At 34.5% G+C, this 22,502-nt stretch overlaps 2 protein-coding genes across 2 annotated transcripts; both read right to left on the bottom strand.

The window, feature by feature from the left end:
- Nucleotides 1-3,224: 3,224 nt before the first annotated feature.
- Nucleotides 3,225-4,001, bottom strand: LOC133289328 (transcription factor HEC2-like). The gene has a single exon (XM_061487244.1). The coding sequence runs from the start codon at nucleotides 3,999-4,001 to the stop codon at nucleotides 3,225-3,227; it is 777 nt and encodes a 258-aa protein (XP_061343228.1).
- A 16,711-nt stretch (nucleotides 4,002-20,712) lies between these two features.
- Nucleotides 20,713-21,969, bottom strand: LOC133289311 (heat stress transcription factor B-4-like). Its single transcript, XM_061487226.1, has 2 exons — nucleotides 21,721-21,969; nucleotides 20,713-21,574 (listed from the first exon to the last, which is right to left on the bottom strand). Exons 1-2 carry the CDS (start codon nucleotides 21,967-21,969, stop codon nucleotides 20,720-20,722), a joined length of 1,104 nt encoding a protein of 367 aa, XP_061343210.1. The 3' UTR covers nucleotides 20,713-20,719.
- Between the last annotated feature and the right edge of the window lie 533 nt (nucleotides 21,970-22,502).

The raw sequence follows: 22,502 nt of genomic DNA, 5'->3' as shown, positions 1-22,502 counted from the left end.
ACATGCACTGTTTACTCTATTTACTCCATTATAAATAATTTGATTTGGACCTACGATCTCAAATTATATTAAATTTTTCAAAGACTGTGTCATTCCTAGTTCAATTTTCATAGAAACCGACATCTCAAAATGGTTAAATTTTTTTACAAATATTTAGTATATTAATTTTTTTTAAAAAAATTAATATTTGATTCTTAAATAGCTTTTTTAAGCTCAATAAATGATTTAGAAAATATGGGATAAAGTCGTGCGCTTTGACATCATGTTCTTATATCCGCAAAAGATTCAGCTGACACCTTCTTTAAGTAGTTAGATTGAATAATAAATGCTATTTTTATTTCCTAAAATGATTCTTAAATCACACGTTAACAAAATCATCATCATAATAATAAAGAAAGAATTAATGAATGAATAATACAATATTATTTTTTCTTCATTTTATTATACTTTTAAGGGTTTAGTTTGTCCTTTTAAATGATATAAAATTATGTCATTTTAAGTGAGAGAAAGACACAAACAATATAAATCATAAGAGAGAAAATTGATAGAGAAAAATTAAGATGCAGAAATATAACTCACAATGTTTGAAGAGGGAATACAAATTTCATAAACTGACTCAAACTTAATATAAATCAGAAACTAAAACTGAAAAACATAACATGAAGAGACACATTACACCCAAATAAACTCTAACTTAATGACTCATTATACTACCCAAAACTGACCCATTATGATACCGTTAAGACTCATCAAACAACTTTAGTGCAGCACATGGAACGAGGGAGCCCAAAACCCTTAAAAGAACGCTCTGATACCACTGTTGAGAATGGAACGAGGGAGCCCAAAACCCTTTGCAAAAGGTACATCCACCAATGGGCCAAATGACAAACCATAATAAGTGGGCCGACACCACATCTTAACCCAAAACCTTAAGGCTGCAGGTTTATGGGTCTTTCACACTTATATGGTCATCACTTGATCTATGTCTAGTCTACGTGGTACTTCTTTATAACTCATACTTGATTATTTCCAACAAAAATGAGTAATTATTTTTTAAAATAATTTAAAATTTAAATAAAAATTACTAAGTTGTACCAACTTTTAATTTCAAAAAAAAAAATCGCATATTCTGATACACTCTTTTTTTTAAAAAAATAACTAAAAAAACTACAGAAATAATACGATACATCACTATATAAACAACAGTATTGAATATCCGACGTGGAGAACCACGTAAGATGAAATGGTTGACCAAGCAGATGGAGATCACGTGTCAGGGTGTTGACGAGGAACGACGTCATCACAGTGCCCGATCGTAAACGCAACCACCGCAATCTTGTCAGATAATCACGTGGATTTCTCATGCATCCTCAATCCTCTATCCTCAATCCCTGTACTCAATCCATTTCTTGCTACTTGTTGCTACACTCACACACAAGTATATGCACTTTATCTCTAGCGCAGAAACACCTCACGTTCACACTTTTGCAGGGAAGTTGTCATGGCCTATTATGTTGTATTTGGAGGAAATAAAAATATATAATACAATATTATAAAGTATATTTAAATTTTTATAAGAACTTTTTAATGTAAATTCTATAAACAAGATTGAATATATAGGGCTGCACCTTACAGCTCGTTACACCCTCTTTTACAACTATATCCACCGTGTCCACTATTTGTCGTCTTCAACTTTCTCGAGCCTCGGAAACCCAGACCAGCGAGTCTCCCATTATGGCCGTACATGTGTCCCAAATTGCAGGAGCATAATTTTTTGGTGCATCCATCTTTCACACTGAACCCTCTTCTGCAAGAAATAAGTTAATCAAAACATATAATACGTGAAATTGAAATTATTTGTGTCATTAGATTAATTTTATAAAAAAATAATTAATCATGAAATACATCAGTCTAAAAATATATGAAAAATTGTCCCCTGTTTAAAAACCCGACCCGGCCATCGACCCGGCCGAAGTCAAGGGTCAAAGGGTCACAGATTCAATCGAGGGGTCATGGGGTCACTACGCTGACCCGGTTTTATCTATTAAAAATATATATATATATATATATATCCTATATGAAAATATTAAAAAACAAATCACACCAATTATCAAAGATTCAAAATATACTTAACATAATTCACCAATTACAACTACAAGTCAATATTACACAACCTATTAAAGTATCAAGATACCAAAATACAAAACTTATATTCTAATGGGGTCATTACGTTGACCCGGTTCTATCTCTTTTGAGAAGTTCCCTGACAAAAAAAAATTAAAGGAAATAATAAGAATGAGATTTTGTTTAATTTCCGTCGACGACCGTAAGAATTTCATTTGAATGGGTAAAATTCTTACATTTTCTAGAAGATTCACGGCAGCGAGGTGAATATTGAAAACGTCTAGGTCGCTAGGAGAGAAGAGAACGATTAGATTTAGGTTTGCAAGCATTTTTATTTTATTTTTTGAATAAAATGATATTATTTCATGTATTTTTTTTTAAAATAAAAAACATGCAGTGACTCCTTGATCCATCTGACCCGGGAGTCACTGAAACTCGGCTGGGTTTTGGGAGTCGGTGTGGTTGATATGCATATAGGGTTCAACTTGTGACCCCAACCCTCAGAGGAGAGGGGTCAGGGTTGATCTGAGTTAACCCAGAGACGGAGTGAGGTTTTAAAACACTTACGCTCAATATAATTAATTAATATCAACAAGATCGAGCTATCCTCTATTCCTCTGTCCTTATTTATTTATTTTGTCCCCGTCTACGCATACGCCCACATTTGCTCCCATATTCTAATCTGCAAACAACTAATTGGCCAAGTTTTAATTGCCCTTAAAATGAGTATGAAATTGGACGACAAAAAATTCACACTTCCCAAAGAGGAAGGAGAGAAATATTAGAGATTCCATACGAACGACAGTACTTAGGTCGGGAAATAACAATTGAAATTTCTCGCCATAATTTATTTTATTGATAACACATTAATACAGCTGGGATTTCAAACTAGAAGCCTGAATTGAATCAAGATGAACAGGGTTAATGAATGATAGCCATGCATGAAAAACACCATACATATATATATATATATAAATATATATATATATATATATATATATATATATATATATAATCAATATATTATCCCTAAAAATATAGGAGTATTAAATTGATAAGCTAGCTAGTTATACATGCTAAACCTTAATCATATTTATTTATCATGCGTCTCCATAATACTCAACATTTCGAGCTTGGTAAGGTTTAGGAAGAGGAAGATGAGGTGTGACAGTGACAGGAGTACTCCGACTAGACATTGCAACAGGGAACCCTATCCCTGGCCTAGTATTGTTAACTGAAGCACGTTCAAGTGACTGAACCTGTGTCTTGAGAAACTTGACATAGTGAATGGCTTCATCTAACATGGAAGCAGTGTCCATCTTAGTTCCTCCTGGCACCAATCTCTGCAGTATCCTTATTCTCTCGCTTATCCTTTCTCTACGGTGCCGAGCAGCCACACTCTGAGGATCCTTTGAAATCTTCACGTTCCTTCTCTTTGGTGGCTTCACTGATTCAGGGTCTATGTGTATTGGTTGCATCGCCGCTATCCTGAATATCATCTCCCTCATCGCCGCCATCGAGTTCCGCTTCTCTGAGGGAGCCGTATACGTAGCTTGAGGGTTTGACAAAAAGGTTTGTTCTTGTTCTTGAAGGATCGGTGTAGGGTTATTACCGAAAGAGATTGTTGTTGATGGTAACTGTGTGAATGACGTCGATGACCAAGGCATAGGAGGGTTACCAATTAAATCTGTTAGTGGCATAGATCTGCGTATGTTGTTAGAAGCGCCATGTAACTCCTCCGGCGGTGGAAATCCCTCCACGGCGTCGTCACCGTAAGATGCAGAATATTCAGGGAGGTGCATCATCATCATAGTCATCATGTCCATCTGATCCTCCGATGAAGGGGACGACGACTTTAACTGGTCAATAGTGTCCATTTATGGGTTGTTGGATGGGAGAGGGGGAAGAAAAGTAAAGTTAAAATCAGAGAAACAAAAAAACGTGAGAGGGAAAAGAGAAAAGGATGGGCAGAGGGATGGGAAAGGGAAAAGGAAAGGGAAAAGAGAATAGTGGTGAAATAGGAGTACTTTCAGAATGTGCAGTGTGTGAAGGCCTGTTAGACTGGCGAGAAAGAAGGAACAATAGTGAAAAATCAATAAAATAGTGATATCGGGAACACACTTCAGCAAAGTATTAACACCTTAGAGGCGGTGACTCCCTATACGTTTATACCTCTCATATATATAACAGGTGGTTCAGTAATAGCTATATTATATTATTGGTATAAATTATTAATCAAGCGTAATCATAATTATGTCAATCAATTAAGAATATCTTTGTAAACTTCATTGACCTAACGTACATGGTTTACCTTTTGACTAAATTAGGTGAGTAGAATAATTGAAAACACGAAAACTAATTGAAACACCCCCTAAATAGTAGAAAAAAGAAGAAGCTATTAGTGAAAAGCTTCAATTATTCTTTCGTTTCCTTTATGATCATTCCACAAAGTTGTTGAGCTTTTAACTTCTTGTTATTAGTTTAGATTTCCTATTTAGGAAAGAGTACAGATTTGAAATTGAAAAAATTATGGTATTGAATGATAATTGACACATGTCAAAGAGCATTAGGCAGATGCTATGTGCCATTGACCTTGAAGGCCATATGTTTGATTGATGAGTATATCAACTATAAAATATATTTATATAAAAAGATTATCATTATCTTTTGTTGGCATATATACATTAAATGTTGTTGGGATGCGTTAGTCTTCTCTGGATTTAATCAAGCAAGCTCTATCATTACTTCTTGCAAGTTTTATGAAAATTTTGTTTTTATTAGTGGTACTAGCTAGAACTATATAAAAAGAATACTTACTTCCTCTAAACAATATTATCAATTATAAGGCCTTTACCAAAATAATATATATTATTTATAAGCAATGATTGCTTAAAGAAACAAACGTGTCGCCTAGGGGGGTTTAAGCGTGAGAATTTGGGTTTATGAGATGTAAGAGGCTCCACCCATTAAGGGGTTTAGATGCACACCTAAAATTGAATGAATTGCTGGAATAAGTGCCTTTTCTTCGGTGCATGAATCATTTTCCTTTGCAAATTTTTTTAGGTTAGAATACATTGAGTGGAAGTGTGAGAAGGCTAACTTTGCCCTAAAATTACTTTGATTTTAAGAACCCTGAAGCCCCACGCACGTGCCTGGTGTCAGAAATCTTACCAGACTCTTTTAAATGACTAGGTCGGAATATAGCTTCCTAGTTGAGGGTGGGAAATGCCTTGCCGTCGGATGCAAATGAGTTGAACACGTGGCTGCCATCAGATGGGAAAGGGTAGTGCATTATTCATTTTTCGCTAAATGATTCAGTGCACTCTATTGTCCCTTATGTCCCGCAGCTACAGAGTAAAATATCTTACCCCTCTCATTGAAAACGGAACGCTTTTCGAGATGGATCAGGCTCTGATGGAAACCTGCTTCATGTGCCGGATTTGTTAACGAACTTACCATGCAGCCACACTGAAATACCTTGCTTTATTTTTGAGTCCCAGCCCTTTGCGGGAAAGCCAGTGAATTGTTATAGTTTTCACTTTTACCATTCACCATTCACCAACTTGATTTGCCTTCCTCGTTGGGTAGATTTACGAAGAGTTTATTTTTTATTTTTTGTTGAAAGAAGAGTTTAATTTTAATTCACCGTCCAGGTTTCACATATTATTATAATAATATATTGGAAAAAAAATGAGTGACTTTTAAAGAACACAAATTTATATTCTTTAACAAATTTTAATTATGCATTTCTGGAAATACATAAAATAATAAATTTGTATTTTTTTTTTCATTTTTCACGTCAGCAGACATGAAATGCATAATTAAAATTGTTAAATGGATATAACTTGTATCCTTTAGAAGAACACTCATTATACCTTAATATATATATTATAACTCATTTTGTAAAGTTTGCATAGTACTTAGTTGTACACGTTTCAGTTCTCAAAGCTTCCTTCTTTATAGAATGAAGATTCTATAGCTTGTCAATTCATAATATATATTCATTCTAGACAATATAATGCATGCATTGCATATAATACACATGGTAAATGTGCCGTTAACTGGAAAATTATAGCTGAAAACAATTGATTTACCTATGTCTAAATATATTTCATAAAGGGTTACCCAAGTAATTGCGTTATGGTTGCTTTTGGTGTGTATCAATATATGTTTTACGGCCTTAATTTGCGAGATAAATAACTTTTTTTTGAACGAAGAAGATAGTTTGTTTTTAATTTTTGTTTATTCTTGAAATAGAAAAATGAATCGATTTTATCCAACGTAATTCTTAATGACTTCAATTCCCAAAAAATATTTTTAAAAATATTATCATGCACACACCTTGTGATTGCAAGCCTTGAAACTACTGTGCGCAGAGTTGCATATGTGAACTTTTTTAAGTTGGTACTAGGTAATTTTTTAATTTTAAATTTTTTAAAGAAAGTGTTAGAGAAGTATAAAACCGTTAAGGTAACCTCATGCAATAGCTTAAATTTTTTGGTTGAATTGACTCTTTACATGGTATCAGAGTCTCAGTGTCATGGATTCGATCATCACCGTCCTCATTTAATTAATAATTAATTAAGTCTTGTGGAGTTTCTTAGCACAGGTAGATGGGCTTGTGCATTTCAAGCCTAATGGATTCTCTTGTGAAATAACGTGTTAGAGAAGTGTAAATCATAAGGTAACCTCACTTAATAAATTTTTAGGTTGAATTAATTCAAGCAATAACATTGTTGCCCTCTCAAGCTTCCACTGTTTTTATATTTTTTTCTAATGAACCGCATCGACAATTTGAAATCATTCTCATTTCTCTTTGTAAACTGTAAGTCATTGTTAATTAATCATTTTGTCTCTTAAAATGTAAAATCAGTGGTAACCCCAAAAACAGTACAAAGTTTTTAACTCGAGTTTATATTAGCATTATTCTTTTATGGGTTTTATAATTCTCAAGTTGTATAAGAATTAAAATTTTATATTGTAGAGACAAAAATTATGTGGGACTTATATGTTAAAAAAAATTATACGTAGGACTCATGTCAGCACGAAAATCAAAAGATGTGTAGGAAGATTTCAATTCTCTTGTTGAATGAGAATTATAAAATACTTCATTTATATAGTATAGCATCTACAGTTATATATATAACTGACTTAATGCATTAGCCTTAATTACTCAGTACTTGCAGGATAAAGATAAGAAATCAAATCACAAGATTCCACAAGTCGAAGGAAAAACAATGATGCATGAACGTGTGCTTGCGTGTTTTAGATTTGGATATTTATTGGCCATTATTTGCGCTCCGACCCGTATGTGTGGACCGATCACGGCACATAATAATGTGATGTAGACGTTGATAAGGGGACATGTTAGCATAATCAGTCCTGAAGGGACACGATTCAATATCGTACCAGACCATTTGTTTTCATTGGTCTGGCAAACCTAATATTAGTACTTTTGTTGCACATTTAATTACTTTTATCACAGGTAGCCCTGTTAATTGTTAACTATTGTAAAGCTTTCTGATTACTAATGCTTGTTAATGATTTTCTCTTTAAGCAATTGGAAAAATTACGAAATAAAGATTAATCTATCCAAAATTTATTATATTCTGAAATAATTTGTGTTAAACAGAATAAATTAAATTAGGACTACTAGGCGAGCAAATTATTCGTGGATTGGAAGCCTGTATAATAATGGAGGAACCACTAGTCTGAAGTCTTACGCAGAAAGCAGCATCTTGGCTAAACTCTCAATTCATGATAGCAACTATATCTTTATCTCCCCGGTTTTAATCCCATCTGAACTCTGATATTAATACTTATATTAATGCTATTTTATAACTTTTTTATTATATTATATTGTTTTTTAAATATTAAAATAAAAAAATATCCATTTGAACACCTGCGTAGAAGACTTAAACAGATTAATAAATTAGCTTAAACCTTGTATTTTAAGAAAACAGACCAAATTAGGGTTATGAATTAACCTATCTTTGACTAATAGACTAGACTAATCTCAAAATATTTTAAAAAAACCTGATCTGTTTAAGTGAAAACCTAAATCATTCAGGCCCCTACACAGATATATAGAACACAATATGGGATTTAAAAATAAAAAAGACATGAATATAATAAGGGAAGGGAGACAATTCTCTGCCATGATAAGTTCGATAGGATAAAATGAATCCAAAGGGGAAAGATTTTGTTGTTGGTGTGTGCTATTTTTACTTTGCTTTTGCACTATCACCCCGTCACCAACTTATCTTCTCTCCCCCACATCCCATTTGTTTAACAATGATACTGAAGGAATATGTTATTATTATTATTATTATTAAAGGACATTTAAACAAACATAACATTATGCATGATACATACTACATCATCAATTCTCTCCTTTTATTTAATATTTTTTCTCACTCTTCAATCTCTCCCTTCTATCGGGAAACGCAGGCTGGCTCCTATCAGACTATATTATTTATATAATATTTAAGCAGGGGGGAAAAGAAAGAAAAAGGAACACTAATGATATGGTTATACACAATCTTTAATGGTCCCAGGTCTGTATCACTGTAAAACAGTGTGCCTGCTGCAACAGTATAAGCATGCGCGTTTGAGGGTGCATGATTTTCATCACTCGCAAGATGTGGATCATTTTCTGGTTGCCCAATTACGCAAATCATACACTCCAAGAATCCAACAGTTGTTTGGATTCAACATTCTGTTAGCTCATTTTCATGGTACATCAAGTCCAGTACTGTAAGACGGGGGGAAAAAGAAAAGAAAGAAAAAGAAAGTGCGTTTACATATATATACAATGGAGTTTGGTAGAAGAGAGTTTATTGCTTTCTTCGCTGCATGTGTATGGTGGTTTGTGTCATAATGTCATGCTGATCTCACAAGTTGGTTGTTGACAGGAATTCCCCATTCCCCAATTCAGCATCTTTCTTCTTAAAGCTGCAACTAGCTCAAATAACTTCCTTAGCCGATTACAGCGACAATTTTAAATAAACAAAATTGACAAGTTGTTTCACCCATACAACCAATGGAAAGTTTACTGTTCCCATTCCATCTATACTTATGTCATTTTAATTAGTATTTTTCGAAATACAAAAGAGGTAATAAAGCATTCCCTTTATTTATCTTTTTTTCCCCCCCACCAATGGAAAATTGCTTTGCTGAGCAATAAGAGCAGTGATTAGTTCTTGAGTCTTAACATTTTTCTGCTGTTGTGCTGCAAGCTAAATGCACTAACTTGATCCAATCACGTGACGAAATTGAATTATTATCCCTTACGTTCAGAATTCAATCAAAAGAAACCTACCCTCCAGCCGCAACAACTTATTGCTGCCCCCAAGTGTATGCATATAGGTCATGAATTATGTCGTCTCTTGTAGCCTAGTCATTATTACCCATATAGGGAATAACATCTATCCTTTTAAAGGATATAAATTTATATCCTTTTAGATCCTAATCGTTGATTTCCGTCCATCAACGGTTATAATTTATTGGATTAAAATTATTAATTAATTAATAATAAATTTGGCCCATTAAGTTTGACCCAATAGATTATAACCGTTGATGGATGGAAATCAACGGTTAGGATCTAAAAAGATATAAACTTATATCCATTAAAAGGATAGATGTTTTTCCCTTATATATATGTATTAGTATTACGATTATTTGTTATTACTTCAATATCATGTGCTTTCTTGATAATAACTGGTTTAAATTTCATTGAGGCTACTTTGTCTTCCTTTTAGCCTACCTTTCCCCTCCTCGTACACCTCCTTTAAATATAATATATATGATGATGTTTGATAATTAACCATTTCAACTCAAAAACTTAAGATAGTAAGTGATAGATTTTTATATTATATCTCTCTAATACCCCCCTCACGCAAGAGTTATTTGGATTTGAAGCATGAATTTTTCACAGACCTATTTTTTTGTTCTACTTTACACTAACTTAATGATACTATAATAAATAACTATCTCAACCCAAAAACTGAAACTTGCAAATAACAAGTCTTTAATAATTTTATATTATATTTCTCTAACAATATAATGTTGGACCATGTTCTTTTATGTTGAGCATTAGAGAAACGTTTGGTAAGCTGCAAGCATACGCTGCATACCTACAATTAGATCTTTTCTAGACACGGAGATATGAAATAAATGGCAACATCCTTTATCTTGAAGTGAAAGACCGAAATATTTGAGCAAACACAGCAAAGACCGCAACGTTGTCACAATCTACTATTTAGTGGTTAGCAGAGATTAAAGCCAAGCTTATTCAGAAGAATTTAGGCAAACAACAGGGACTTGTAGTGGGGAATAAAATTTAGGGCGCACGAAAGTTGTTTTTGTTGGCTAAACGATGATGTTTCACGAGTTCTCGTCAAAGGAGCACAAAACAATATATATGCAAATGATGATTAATGGAAACCTGATAACTCTATTTTATAATTTAGGTAGAACTAAGATCTGTAGCAATTTATTTTTCTTTTTTAGGTATGACTAGGAGATTTATTACGTTATTTTTATTTTTTTTGAAGTCTAACATGGACGAGTAGTGAATTTTCACTTTTTTATTTTATTTTTTGGTATAACTATGATATATGGAGAATGAATTTTTTCAAGTATCTTTATAATATGATAATATTACCAGTTAAATCTCAGATATTCATTTACAGATTAACAATTATAATTTTAGGAGGAAATATTTGTCATTTTAAATGACACAACTTTGTGTCATTTTTAATAAAACTACGTCATTTTTGCATGTGTTTTTTTACATTTTCTCTTTTTTATAAAATTAGGAATAAAAAAAAGTGGAGAAAAGAAAATGTAAATATACACCAAAACGATGTAGTTTCATTAAAAAGGACATAAAAAATGACAAACACTTTTTCCTTTATTTTAATGACAAAACTTGCATTACGAAAAAATAAAAATTATCATTTTAATTGTTAAGCTTTGATAATTTAATAAATGATAGAGATTTCACATATGACGTGAAAATATTAGAAAGATATAGAGGATTCATTCTCATGAACATAGGATTCATTAATTAGATCCATATAAAATCTAACCTCATGTAGTATTTACTAACACATCGCATCACATGTTTATAGTTAAATGAATTATATTTTGTATCCATGCTCTTATTGGTAGAATACAGAGAAAGTCAACGGAGACGAGATACTATTGTGGTTCTAGTATTTATTTTATTTTTCTTTTTTAGTAATTTGGGCTTAAAATCATGAATAATTATTGTTGCTTTTGGTTCTAAGCCTATTTATTTTTCGTTTTAAATTGAGTGACTTGTAACGAGTGTGGTGAGTAGATTAGAATGAATATTGTTGGATGTAACTCACATTGGATGAATCAGGAGATGTGTCTGTGTTTTCTTCCATTTCTCTCTTTTACTTTGGGATTGTTTATGAGTTTGTGTTCAGTCCCAATATATAACCTTCCAAATTTTCAGATGATCTTGTTTATGAAAAGTTATAAAGTTTTCTTAGAGCTACATTAGAAAAAGACTAGAATTTTGTGTGTGTGTGTGAATGAAATAAATTGCTATTGTTGAACAAGTATAAGTTACATATTATTAGAGATTGATAAATGGATTGTAATATGTTGTAGAATGCAGATGAACTGATGCTCTCCGGCAAGTATACCGATCGCACAAGTAATATAGAAAGTAAGTAGAGTATCGTCTCCACAGGGATTGTGATCGTATATCAATTAATTGTTCCTTTTAAGAATGAAAGAGTTCAAAAAGTTTGTGACAAATATTGTCGATTTGTGTAAAAGTGAGAACTAAAAATAAAGACTTGTTTTTGTAATTTTGTTTATAAGAAATAGAACAATAAACTGAGAATTGATTTTTGTAAATGTGAGAAAAGGCATTGTAGCTAGAGCGCACTCACCTTATGATCCCCACTTCTTACTTTGGATTGATTTAAAAATACTTATTTATATAAATACTCAGATAATTATCTTCTAGAATTAATTATTTAAATTCCAATCCCTTGGCAATTTAACCCTTTATTCTCAATTGGAATCCTAATCCCTTAGTAACCCCTAATGAGAATTAAGCAATGAACACGATAATTCAAGCATCTGCAATTCAATACACATCTATTCCTAGCATGCATACGAACCGTTATCCTACCCCCTTTCAGGATGAAAACCCCAATAATTTTATCTAGGGTTCTAACCCTCAAACTATCCTCAACTATCAGATTGATTAATTTTAATAAAGAGAATATAAATACGCACAGGATAGAGATAAAGACAATTTATATAAACGAGTAAAAATAAACCAATCCGTCGTAACAAGGGTTCACATAGGGTTTGTGACCCTAACTACAATAAAAAGTAAACTAGCCAAGCATAATCATGGCTAAAAATCCAATATTCATAAAAACATAAAGTAAAAGAAAAGATGAAGAAGAAGAACTTGCTTTTCAGAATCCTCTCGGAGCTCCACTGTCGTCTCACTTCAATAGAATAGGTCTGGATCCCTAATTCTGTCATAAGGATCCTATTTATAATCTCACTTCTTTCTTCCAAAAATACCCTTGAGAAAACACGGTACTCCTTCCCGCAAACCAGAGCCACTTCGCGCCACGCTTCTGTTAGAGTTGAAAAGTCAGAACCGGTTATAAGTAAACTGGCGCCAGTTGGCGCCATCCTTCTACTTTTTGGGCGCCACTTGGCGTCATTCTTCCTCTCATCTTGGGCGCCACTAGGCGCCATGGTTTGGCCATGAGTTTGGCGCTAGTTGGCGCCATTTTGGCGCCACTAGGCGCCGTGCAACTGCCTTGTGCGTGAAATTTTGGCGCCAGTTTGCGCCATTTTGGCGCTAGTACGCGCCAATTCTCTGCCATTTGGCTCACGACTTTTATGCATCATTGAAATTCTAGCAGAGTGGTGTAGATCATAAGGCTTCCATAATTTCCATATTTTTTCTTCTTTTACCTATATAAACACAACAATAGGTGAGAAATATCTTTGACATAGAAAGAATTAATATAATTAGCAAATATGTATTTAAATTGCTCTTTAATGACTTAATTCTTATCAATTTCAACTTGAAAAACCACATCGGCTAGAGGCACATCAAATCATTCCCAGATTTAAACGTTGTTGTCCCCAGCAATGTACAAGACTAAATCCAGGAAATATACAATTAATCCAACATAACAATTCATAGACACTCTCAGACACACTATGCCATGCATGACTGACCTAATATCATAAGCTTCCAACAATGTCATCAGCTTCTTAAACATATAAGTCTACATTGATTACCCCTTACACAGATAAATAATGTCCACTCAACACTCAGTGTTTAAGGGTATCATGAGCACTCAATCAATCACAGCTATAACACTACCATAGGCTTGATCATATTCTCATAAATTCTTAAAAATGAAGAATCAAACACACGCACCAGTTGATCAAAAGGACTTCATAGGTTGTAACTTGGCTGAATTGAGGGGTAGGAATATATGGATAGTAGCTCAAACAACAATGAGGTTGAAAACTGATATTATTTCTCTTTAACACATTCAACTCAATGGTTTTGCTCCACTAACATTCCCACAAAATTTCAGGAATTAAGTCTTTTCAGCCACCTTTTATTTACATTCACCCTTTTTCTTTTTCTTGCTTTTTTTCTTTTTTTTCTCTCTTTGTTTTAAGGTCACAAATGAAATTTTACCTCCCCTAATTACTTGACCTCTGTGGAGCTTACCTCAATTTCTTTGTTTTATTTTCAACACATCAGTAATCCAATCTCAATTAAGGTAAGACACTTGAATATAGGCTAAGCCATCAATCAGGCCACAGGTCATTTATCAACAAAATAAGTTCAGGCTCAAGGAGGCTAGCAATGGAAAAATTTCATACAGGTGGATTATTTTTTGCCAAAAGCTAACAAGAACAAAATGCCTTTATCACTTCAACCAATGCATGCATAACAGAGAAACAGATCAAGTTCTAGAATGTTACAATAGTGAGGTCTCTCAACAAGAAAATTCAGTGTTTAAGCTCAAACCTCACAGCTATGGTATCAATATAGACTCAAGAAAATTGACCTCAGACATTATCAGAATTTCACAACATCAGTTCAGACAAACGAGCAATCATGTAATCTAATTATACCTATGCAAAGTTATGCCAGAAAGTCATACAATATACTTCTAAGAATTCAGTCAAGCACATTAACTAGATAAACACATTTAAACCTGAGAATTTCTTGAAAAACAGATCAATCATTTTTTTTAAGATATAAAGCACACAAAATAACTATAAAAATAACTAAGAAAATTAAAAGAGTTAGAATACCTCCCTTGATAGAAGAATTGCAGCAGTTCTAAGATGCAAGCCTACCATTCCCAGATTTAGAGAATTGTTGTTCTCAGCTATAATTAAACCACAAGAAGGAAGAAAAACCTGCACAACGGAACAAACAGTGGCATATAGAATAAACTATAATGCGCACATTAAAACATCAGAGAGAGATCTACCAACATAAAGTAACTAAAAAAAATAATACGAGACAGAAAAACTAATATACAAAATCTCCGTCAGCAAGGAGATATAATCAACCCTTCATGTCATCCCTCTCAGCAGTGTGGGATGACTCAGCAAATGGAGGGTCTGGTGGTACTAGATGCCTTGGTGTATGAGACCACCATTTCCAGATTTGTTCCAAACCATGAAGCCATGTTAAGAACTTTTTGAAGCATTGATTTTCCGAGAGATGGAGTCTCGGTGTCTCTTGTCAAACTTCAGCTCCCGGTGTCTCTTCCAACTCGTATCAAAGAGTTTCACCACTTCCTTTCTCATTGCCTTCTTCTTTGTAGGATTACGCCTCCTTTGAAGCGTCCTCACCTCTTTGACATCATCTTTTAGAGTTTGAGGAAGGTCCTTCAATTCCACTTTTGAGGTTCCATCTTCTTTATAATCATCTGCTTTTTCAGTAACCTCAACCGCTACATCTTTTTCTTCCTTTAAGACTTCAAGACTAAAACAATCGTCTTTGTGAGAAGACTGTTTTAAAGAATCAAAGACATGAGTAGTAACGGTTTCATCATTAATTCTTAGCTGGAGCTTCCCGCTTTCAACATCAATCAGTGCACGAGATGTAGCTAAGAAAAGTCTACCCAGCAAAAGAGGCATCTCAGCTCCCCCTTCCATGTCCAACACCACAAAATCAGCAGGGAAGATGAACTTGTCCACCTTCACAAGAACATCTTCTATTATTCCACTAGGCTTCCTTACAGAGTTATTAGCAAGTTGAAGAGATGCCAAAGTAGGCTTCAACTCGGTGATCCCCAAGGAATTACAAACAGAAAGGGGCATCAAATTAATGCTAGCCCCTAGATCACATAATGCCCTGCCAATTTTTGTGTTACCAATTTCAACAGAAATATTGAAGCTCCCTGGATTATGACGCTTAGGCGGGAACTTCTTTGTAATAATAACACTACACTCCTCAGTGAGTGTCACCGTTTGATATTCTTGCAACTTGTGCTTCCTTGACAACAAATTGATGCTCTCCGGCAAGTATACCAATCGCACAAGTAATATAGAAAGTAAGTAGAGTATCGTCTCCACAGGGATTGTGATCGTATAGCAATTAATTGTTCCTTTTAAGAATGAAAGAGTTCAAAAAGGTTTGTGACAAATATTGTCGATTTGTGTAAAAGTGAGAACTAAAAATAAAGACTTGTTTTTGTAATTTTGTTTATAAGAAATAGAACAATAAACTGAGAATTGATTTTTGTAAATGTGAGAAAAGCATTGTAGCTAGAGCGCACTCATCTTATGATCCTCACTTCTTACTTTGGATTGATTTAAAAATACTTATTTATATAAATGCTCAGATAATTATCTTCTAGAATTAATTAATTAAATTTCAATTCCTTGGCAATTTAACCCTAATCCCTTAGTAACCCCTCATGAGAATTAAGCAATGAACACGATAATTCAAGCATCTGCAATTCAATACACATCTATTCCTAGCATGCATACGAACCGTTATCCTACCCCCTTTCAGGATGAAAACCCCAATATTCCTATCTAGGGTTCTAACCCTCAAACTATCCTCAACTATCAGATTGATCAATTCTAATAAAGAGAATATAAATACGCACAGGATAGAGATAAAGACAATTTATATAAACAAGTAAAAATAAACCAATCCGTCGTAACAAGGGTTCACATAGGGTTTGTGACCCTAACTACAATAAAAAGTAAACTAGCCAAGCATAATCATGGCTAAAAATCCAATATTCATAAAAACATAAAGTAAAAGAGAAGATGAAGAAGAAGAACTTGCTCTTCAGAATCCTCTCGGAGCTCCACCGTCGTCTCACTTCAATAGAATAGGTCTGGATCCCTAATCTGTCATAAGGATCCTATTTATAATCTCGCTTCTTTCTTCCAAAAATACCCTTGAGAAAACACGGTACTCCTTCCCGCAAACCGGCGCCACTTCGCGCCACGCTTCTGTTAGAATTGAAAAGTCGAAACCGGTTATACGTAAACTGGCGCCGGTTGGCGCCATCCTTCTACTTTTTGGGCGCCACTTGGCGCCATTCTTCCTCTAATCTTTGGCGCCACTAGGCGCCATGGTTTGGCCATGAGTTTGGCGCTAGTTGGCGCCACTAGGCGCCGTGCCACTGCCTCGTGCGTGAAATTCCAGCGCCAGTTTGCGCCATTTTGGCGCTAGTACGCGCCAATTCTCTGCCATTTGGCTCACGACTTTTATGCATCATTGAAATTCTAGTAGAGTGGTGTAGATCATAAGGCTTCCATAATTTCCATATTTTTTTTTCTTCTTTTACCTATATAAACACGACAATAGGTGAGAAATATCTTTGACATAGAAAGAATCAATATAATTAGCAAATATGTATTTAAATTGCTCTTTAATGACTCATGTCTTATCAATTTCAACTTGAAAAATCACATCTGCTAGAGGCACATCACCAACCAATTGAACGTGTAATTTTTGTTGGTTAGTATTAAATCATGATTTTCAGAGATGCATTTAATTGTACCTATTGATTTGTTTAACCCGTGAGTAATTATTAAATGTTTCTTTCTTAGAAATATTATTTTAATAATTTTAAATATTTGCTTTCTCAATAAAAGAAATAAAAAAACATCTAAGTTCAAAAAAATCCAATAGCCAAAGTATTTAAATAGAGTAAACAAAATTCTAGAAAAAAAGCTAGTTGGGTCTCGGTTGACATTTTTGGTAACCTATTCAAAACGTAGGCCAACCCAATCTAACTGAGTTTGTTATCATCTAATTATGGGCCGGACTAATGTAGGGCAAGTTACCGTTACCCACCTCTACATTTTACCCCGTTTGACTGAAAATTATTTTGCTTTGTGATTCAAACAGTGCAACTTTGTATGTTTATAATTTTTTCTGTCATCATACAAGTACTCTACAAAAAATTTCTTCAATTTTTAACGGAAAAACATATGTTAGAGTAATTAAAATAACTTCATAAATGACTTAGAAACTTATGTAGAGAATATTAAACGTTCCATTAGCAGAAAATATAGAAAATAAATAAATTCCCATAACAAGGAATTGTGGAAAAATTAATAAATAAATTACAGATTGAGGTTCACTTTTTTTTACAAAACATGCACAATCACAGATTGAGGTTTGGTTGATAACAAATTTCTAAACTCTAATATGTGTATTTCTTTAAAAACTAGATAAATAAAACAACAGGATAGTTTTATGCTAAATATGGAAATTATAGGGGGCAAAGTGATTCTCAACTTGATAAGTCAAACCGGGTTAGCTATAGTTACACAAACTTTATGACTCATTATTTGCAAACAAATTCGGGTTGTTAGATGTTATGGGCCTGAAAAATAGCGGGCTTACTTATCATATTGGTTTTTGGTCTGTTGCCAGAGGAATCGTTTTGAGTGGAACTAAGAGAGAACTGGTTGAAGCAGGCCCAATATTCCAGGTTAGTTTAGATACAACTGGGCTGCATGCATGATTGTGATGGTTCTTCTTGGCCCATGTAAATATATGCTAACCCGGATTTTGGTACTTTTCTATGTGCAGCCCAGCAGTTCTTTCGAGAGGAACCCTGACTGATTGGGAGCTGCTGCTGTTTTTCTTTTCTGATTCTCTGGTTTCTGTTTTTTCTGCTGTTTTTCTTTTTGTTTTTGCTGTTCCTGGGGCCTTTGCCTCATTATTGTACCACATCAGTAATACATATTACTTTCATTTAAAATCTAATATATGTATTTGAAACCTCACTTTTTTTATTACATGTCAGCATTGATATTTGTTGTTTGATTTTGATTGGAGGGATGTATAAAAAACTAGGTGCATATCAAGGGGACAAGCTGGTGACAAAGCAAAGCGTAACTCAACGTGTGTATAATTATTTTTTGTCATAACCACAAATGTTCTTTTTAAGTTTTTATTTATTAATTTTGGGTTTTATAATGCTATGAATACTCCTTTTAGTGAGTGGTTCGAACAGCTCAAATGCACTTAAAAAGTCTTAAATCCAAAGCTTCTTTACCCTCTTCATCGGTATCCACTTTTGAAACCCGTCACCCACTTTTATCTTCTTCAAAGTCCGACTCCATCTCACTAATCTGCATTCTCTAGTCCTACCTGCTTGCTTCTACGCGTGCAAACATTTATCACGTGCGACACTCACCTAAAAGGAACCCAAAAATTAAATTAAAGATACAAGGAAACATAGACTTATCTGAACTAGGGTTAGGGTTTTTCATCTTTCGATTCGGTCTTTTTATTATTTTTACACTTTTTGGTTCTTATGAGATGAAATCATACCGGTTTTATATTATTTTATATTTTTTTTTCTTTTGGTGGAAAATTTATATTCTTCTTAACTTCAACCATATGTTTAGATATTTCTTATCATGCTTTCTCTGATATCTCTCAGAGTTTCTCTGTTTGAGATTTTAATACTCCGCAGTCCGCAGGAATATACTATATATATGTATATGAAATTAAAGAATGCCTAGGAATATAATATGTGGTATATTTATGAAAAGACTCAACTCTGGAGTCAAAGAAAGCAATAGCCTGTTAAAATGCAAAGACAAATTAAACTTTATGGGACACTTTACCCGTATAGTAATGTAGGAGTAGGACAATGCGTTAAGAAATGAAGACTCAACTCAAAAGAGCAAGAGTCATGAACTTGGGGCAAAGGCGCATCATATATTATTCAATGTTTATTCACCGGTCAAGGCACTACTCTCTTTCACCGTGCTCGTGTTCTTCTCTCTGTAAGAAGCAAAAGCGTGAAAAATAAAAAGACCCCAGAGTGAAATTGGGGGAATAAGAAGAAAGTGGAATCCGAAGAGTGCCGTGAAAACGTTAATCAGATGACTACTTAAAAGTGGGGAAAGGCAAAGGTTTCTGGTCCTAAGAAGTATAGAAGAAGCTTTGATAGAAACATTTCAAATAACATTTTTAGTCAAGTTTCCCTGACATTTCCCTTTCATTGAACAATTCACTTCCTTGTTCTTTTCTTATAAATCTTCAACACGATTTTGAATATTTTATTCCCATTATCATATCTCTCTATTTCTCCTTAGAGCGGGTTTCCTTCTCTGCTCAACTGACAAGTCATAAATACGAGAAGTAGAATTATATACCTCGCTCGATGAGACGCTATGATAACCTTCTTTTTCCATAAGTCATAGTACTATACTCTATCTCCACAAAAAATAAAATAAAATAATAAGATTAATAATTATTAATCACCATATATTATTTAATTAAACGAAAAATCGTACTTGTAATAATAAGTTTTTGATGAACGAATCTGTCATTTGCTGTCAGCTCCTTTATTAGTATGAATCTTTTGTAATATGGCTCGACTTTGCATCGGTTTTTGAATTGAGATGCAAAGTATTTTGTGTTCTTTGCTTCGTACATGGAAACCATTAATGGGGCTTCATCAAGAAAGACTTAGAAATTTGTCTTTAGGCCAGCCAGCCTGTTACATTCTCAGTTCCTCAGCTTTTTAGCCAATGAAACTGTAAGGAATTCTTTATCATTAACTCTCTCTCTCTCTCTCTCTCTCTTGAGCAGGCATTAATGTAAGTCAAGCATGCAGACAGATATCAAAATCAGCAAAAGAGATGATGAACAGGACGAAAAGAAAACGATCCCACACAATCGAGGGCAATAAATTGCACCAATGAAAATGATAAAAACTCAACCCGAAAGAGGCGTTGAACATTTAATAGTTTGCTTTAATTTGGTCTTTAATCTAACCAAAACTCACCTACATCAATACATGATGGGGTGGGGGAGAACAAAGATAATATCGGCACTAAGTTGTATGTACACAGAATCACAAACAGTCACGCACTCACGCACGCATAACATGTTTCCATCAATATCATCTACCTTCTCGAAGAGTACTCAAAACTTGAGGGATTTAAAAATTTTAAAAATAATAATAATAATAGAAAAAAAGAAAAGAAATCAAGCAAGTAAAAGAAAGTAGCTAACAAGTTTGGGATTTTCAGAGAAACAGTGGAACTAACAACTGGAAGGAGGCATTAGATTCAAGCCCAAGTCATCCTTTTCCAAAACCAAACGAGCCTTATTCATCTCCAAATTCGTGGGATTAGATCCGTACTCAGGGTGCACCCTTTTCTTGGACTGTAGCGAGACCCCAAAAAGCTTAGTCTTGCTGCTGTTACTGCTTGGTCCTTCAACAAACGTTATAGAGCTCCTTGATGTGTTGGTGGGAGAGTTCACAGCATGGGTTTGAGGTTGAGGTTGAGTGGCTTGCTTAGGGTTATTAGAATAATACCCCAGAAGCTGGTTCATTGGCCTTTGCATCGTTGAAACATTACTAGTACTTATGGGAGTTGCAGTGGACGCTTGTGGCGTATTGCAGAGTAGCAAAGAAGAAGAGTAAGAGTTGCTTGGAGCCACTGGCTTGACGTGGTTCTGAACGAAGTAGATTATGTCGTTATATAGCTTCTTCATGTGGGCAAGCTCGGACATGAGCATGTTGTTGCTTCGCCTGAGTCTTTCGTTGTCCTCAGAAAGCGCAGTGACGGAACTGTTGTAGTTGGCTCCGTTGTTCATGACGGAAGTGGCTCCTCTAATTGGTGAAGTGAGTGGCGGAGAGTCACACCAATTGGCTTGTTCGTCAGAGTCATTGGGCGGAGAGATGCTGACTCTGCTGCTAGTACTGGAGAACGGAAAGAAACTTGGAACGTTGACTCCCATTGGAGAATGGTGGTGGTGATGATGATGATTCATCCCTATTTGTTGAGGATGTGCCGTTTTTCTTCTATGGATCTCGCACAACAAGTGTTTCTCTCCCTTCTTGAAGAATTCATTAGCAAACTCCCATCTTTCTGGCACAATCTTTCTAAAACCCTAGTTTATGTGTTTGAAAAGCATCCACAATAAAAAAAAAAAACACAAAGTTAGAAGAATATAAAAAAAGACAACAACTTGACGAATATATAAAATATAAATAGAAATTAATTTCACTAGAGATGGCGTGTGTATCGAAAATGTACATAAGTGTTGAGCTGGCGAACGAAGCTTGAGAAATTGTTGTGCTTGAAGTAATTAGGGAGAAGATCCCTAGCAAACTCGGGAGGACGCCAAACAACAAAGGTGCTGTCATCTTCGCCCCAAGATACTATGTGATCTGTGTTGGGATCATCTACCAGTTGGTATGTCTTCGTGAGGAACGGTGCCGGCACCGATTTATGCGACTCTAAAGAGAGTAAAATGCCTTCACAGTTGTCTAGCAGAAGAGCCATTTCACAGTAAGATCAGAAACAGAGAGAGATAGAGAGAGAGAGAGAGAGAGAGTCTATGAGTGTAAAAATGTGGAAGTGAGTGAGGATGAAGAATGGTGATGAGGGATAAAAATGTTTAGAGGAGAGGAGAGAGAGAGAGAGAGAGAAAGTGAGGGGGCATAGAATATGTACTGTAGTACTAGCGTTTGTTACTGTGTAATGCGGTTTGTTTATACTTATGTCTTTCTTATTTTTTATTTTATTTTTTGTTATATATGTGTGTTTAAAATTAAAATAATTCAGGTGTTGTTTTAGTTGAAAGGATAGTGTCTGGTAGGGGGCATTATATTTTTGTTTCCCTCATCGGTTATGTAGTGAGAGAGAATATGTGTCTGTCTGTCTAGGACTGTGAAATAAGGGCCTTTCAAGACAAACCCGTGACTCTCTCTCTGACCTTCTACGTGTGTGCGTATATGTTTTTGATACAGAGAGCCTTCTGAGTTTCTGACATTGATCCCGCGCACACCCACTTAAAATCACGCACAAGAGGAAGA

Source organism: Gastrolobium bilobum, unplaced genomic scaffold (genome assembly GCF_033153095.1).
Source record: "Gastrolobium bilobum isolate Gb01-03AN ecotype WA unplaced genomic scaffold, APGP_CSIRO_Gbil_v1 utg9887, whole genome shotgun sequence".
Taxonomy (NCBI): domain Eukaryota; kingdom Viridiplantae; phylum Streptophyta; class Magnoliopsida; order Fabales; family Fabaceae; genus Gastrolobium; species Gastrolobium bilobum.
Note: the sequence above shows the minus strand (reverse complement) of the source record. Positions and strands in the feature narration are given on the sequence as shown.